Source organism: Penaeus monodon, chromosome 29 (genome assembly GCF_015228065.2).
Source record: "Penaeus monodon isolate SGIC_2016 chromosome 29, NSTDA_Pmon_1, whole genome shotgun sequence".
NCBI lineage: Eukaryota > Metazoa > Arthropoda > Malacostraca > Decapoda > Penaeidae > Penaeus > Penaeus monodon.
In genome coordinates, this window is record NC_051414.1 from 14073206 (window position 1) to 14076872 (window position 3667).

General features: G+C 32.7%; 1 protein-coding gene across 1 annotated transcript in view; it reads left to right on the top strand.

The window, feature by feature from the left end:
- Positions 1-2927, top strand: part of LOC119591986 (phosphatidylserine synthase 2-like) — a 47219-nt gene extending 44292 nt beyond the window's left edge. Inside the window, exons 10-12 of the mRNA XM_037940750.1 lie at positions 58-181; positions 468-554; positions 894-2927. Coding sequence (XP_037796678.1) covers positions 58-181; positions 468-554; positions 894-1038 — 356 coding nt within the window. The 3' untranslated portion in view covers positions 1039-2927. The remainder of the gene's footprint in view (positions 1-57; positions 182-467; positions 555-893) is intronic.
- Positions 2928-3667: the final 740 nt, after the last annotated feature.

Below are 3667 nucleotides of genomic sequence, written 5' to 3' on the forward strand. Positions count from 1 at the left end.
ATTATGGTGATAATAATTTCTCTTTACTAGGAATGATACATAGATGTATTATTTTTCTCCTCTTCTCCAGAGATGTTTTGAAGTTTGGTAGGCAATCTTGGCTCTTTTTAGCCATTGTATGCACAGAATTGTTAATATGTATCAAATTTGGCTGGGAGACAGTCACCATTCCCTTTCCAAGGTATGTTCTACTATTTATCTTTTGTTAAGCTAGCCTGACCTCATTACCAAGCTGGCATGGTTCATAATGATTTTCTTTACCATATTTGCTTCACTAATTTCAAGTTTCATGCATGTTAGTACTGACTTTAGTGTAATATTTTCCATTTTGCCATTAAAATGTTTTATTTATTTTTATATCAGTTTATTTGAATGCTGATGTTAATGTAACAACCTCTTGTTATGATATCAGTGTTTATATGATGCTACAGCTGATGGCTCCAATAAATGATGATTATACATTTCAGCCATGTAGTGACTCTATGGATTGCTATATTCGTGATGTTGATATTATGGACAGTGTGGAACTTTTTCATTGATCCTCATACCTTTAAGTAAGTTTGAGCTTATGGAAAGTTAATCTCAACATTTTTTAGATTTATATTGTGATATTGGAACACTTTCCACAGTGCATAGTTTATTGACATTTCAGTGCTAAGTATTCCTCTGGAGCAAAGAAGATGCCATATAGTGAAAATGTTTTGCTGTACAACATGGGAGTGTTTTTATTTTCAATTTTGCCCCATTCACCACCTGAGGTGTACTGTAGTGCAAATAGAATTAAATAATTCTGTGACATAGTATTTCTCATTGTTTTGTTCAAATAAGCATAGAAAATTTCTTTAAGTTTAGATTAGTATTAATGAATTAATTTTTGGTTACCTCTGATACAGGGTAGATTCAAAAGACATTGAGAGGCGTCGTGAACACTGGAGCCAAGTGAGAGCCATTGAGACCAAGCTCAGCCCCTCGGAAACAAGATTCATACCACAATTCTTCCTTGATAAACTAACACAGATGAGAACCAAGGAAGACTGATAGCTTTGGCCACAGCCAATCTGGTATGCCACAGCTACTCAAGGGTCTCAAGTGTGAAGTGATAAAACTAAGATGGGGTGTCCAGTGTCATGGGAATGGTGGGCTTATTATGGTGCATGTGATTAAACTGTTTGTATTTACTTATGAGTTGCAGGAAGGTAATACAACATGATATTGGATACTAGTTACTGTACAAATGCCTAGGAAAAGGACACTGTCATCAATATCTTAAAGATCATGAAATTTAGTGAGCATGCTAATGTGTCTCCTGTGTTCGTATGTTTTGTTGAATGTATCAGGTCAAGATGTGATAAAAATACTAATGCTATGGGTCAGGTAGTTTACAACATTTTTACTTTTTTGTTTTTGTTAAGATTTTTTAAAAGATAATTTTTGATTATAGAAGCATATACTGTTCCATTTCATGTTATTCAATTGTACTAAAAACATGGTTCAAATATACAGAAATATCATTGTTGATGTGAAGTATTTACTTATTATCTACTTACTATGACACTTCAGAGGCTTGTGAGTGAAGACCCCAAAATAAGGGAACTTAGACATATCCTTCCAGTATGATGTGTTAGTACATCATATTTAAAATAGTTGAAATATTGTGAAGTTATTGTGAACTATAATGGTAATTCTTACCATGTTAAACAAGCAAATATACAGCAGGTGTAATTATCTGTGGCAGGATACAAGTACATTATTCCACATACAATGCCAGAAGCATCTTAACTCGACAGAAATTTACAAACACTCTTGATAAAAGAGATGTTATTCTTATTTTTTTGAAGACAGTTCTTAAAGAGGAAATTTATCAATTGCTTTCAATCTTTCACTAATGTTTTGTTGCTATTTTAATTTTAACAGTGTTTTTTTATCAGATGATCATCATGTAAATGGGAAATTATGTAAGGCAGCTGCTTCTAGTTAAAAACATAAGAGAACCGTGGTAATATAAAGGTGTATGAATTACTTTAATCAGTCTGATACTCTGTAGGTAAAACCAGCACATACTTCAGGTTTGAAAATTCTACTTTTATTTAAAGATAGAATATGAGCTTATAAAAGAATTTTAGTTTTTAAATTATTGGTATACAAAGGAAAAGTATTGCACCTTTAGCATTTAAGCCACTTATTTTATGCTTTAAATCAAACAGTAATTAGGGTAGAGGGTGCTTGGCAGTTGACTGAATATGACTCATTGCAAGTTCATTTTTGCTATGTGGATGAAGTCACCAGCAGTTGGCTGAAGACACTTTTAGCACTTCTGATTTTTTAGCACTAAAGCCCTAGGTACCATGTTTGGATAAGGTGTTGATTTGACAGAAGATCTTCAGTCAAACTGATTATAACAAAAGAATCTGGTTTTAACATTTGTCATTTGCACCATTAAGAGGCACAATCTGACTAGTCAAATTAAATATACTAAGGGACTCCTATTGCAAAGTTATCTGTTGTATTTGCTTTAAATAGACACAAATGGTTAAGTTGTGTCATTTTAACTGCTGTGGCCTTAGGATTTGGAGAAGAGAGTGAATACAGTGCTTTGTATTGTAGACAATATTCCTCTACTAACCAAGTGCAATTGAAACGTATGAATAAGTGAATGGATATCCTAGCAATACTATTTTAGTTATTTTCATTTTGATATTTTTTTCTTTATATTCTTTACTTATATAAACAATAATTTAAAGTATTTCATAGTATATTTAATTCATTCACTTAATTGTTTGTTTTTAAATGTACAGATAGTTTGTCTTTCCCCTATTTTCATATCCTACATTTCCAATTTTGCTTTGTTATTACAGATCAGTATATACACAAGCACACACATTCAAATACTTAAAAGGATTTTATGATAATAAATATGGCATTGTTGAGCAGTGTGACATTTACCCTATCAGGAGACTATGTGATTACATCAAGTCCCAAAACTACATAAACATATTTTTGTGGTCTTACAACAGGGACTCAGCCAGCAGTCAACACTGCTCACAAACCTATGAATAAAGCTACACAATTTATGCCTACAATACTGCCTATGGTCAATAATGACACAGCTGTGATGTAAAAGAAGAGCCATGGCATATATTTTGTTACAGATGTCAGAATGAACAATTTTCCAATGAATGAAGATAACTGGTTTTCCCAGTCTTCTCTTGCTCAATGTATAAACACTACAAGGCTACTTCCTTATAACCTCTTTGCAAGTGAAATAGGAACTGTTTTACTGAGACGGAACAGCCTTTTATGTGAGGAATTACTGAGACACTTCACCTTACTCTCTAAAAGATAAATAGATAGATTTGCTGCTCATTAGCCAGAAGCAAATATGTATATGAATGGATGGCATTTGATTCTGGCATAAATTTACCCTTTGTTATATTTTTTAGTGTGACATTAATATCTGTGTCCATTGAGGGCAAAGGAGCAAAGCACTCTAAGGTCAGAATGGAAGTTCTGTTCTATTTTCTGTTTTAAACCTACGGGTAATTTTTAAATACTGAGAAGGTAACCACTTTAGTGTTTAGTTAAGACATGTAATGAATGAATGTCATTTTGTTTTGTTTCTTGGCTTTAATATCTGTGTATATTTGGCATAGAGTTTTCCCACACCTGT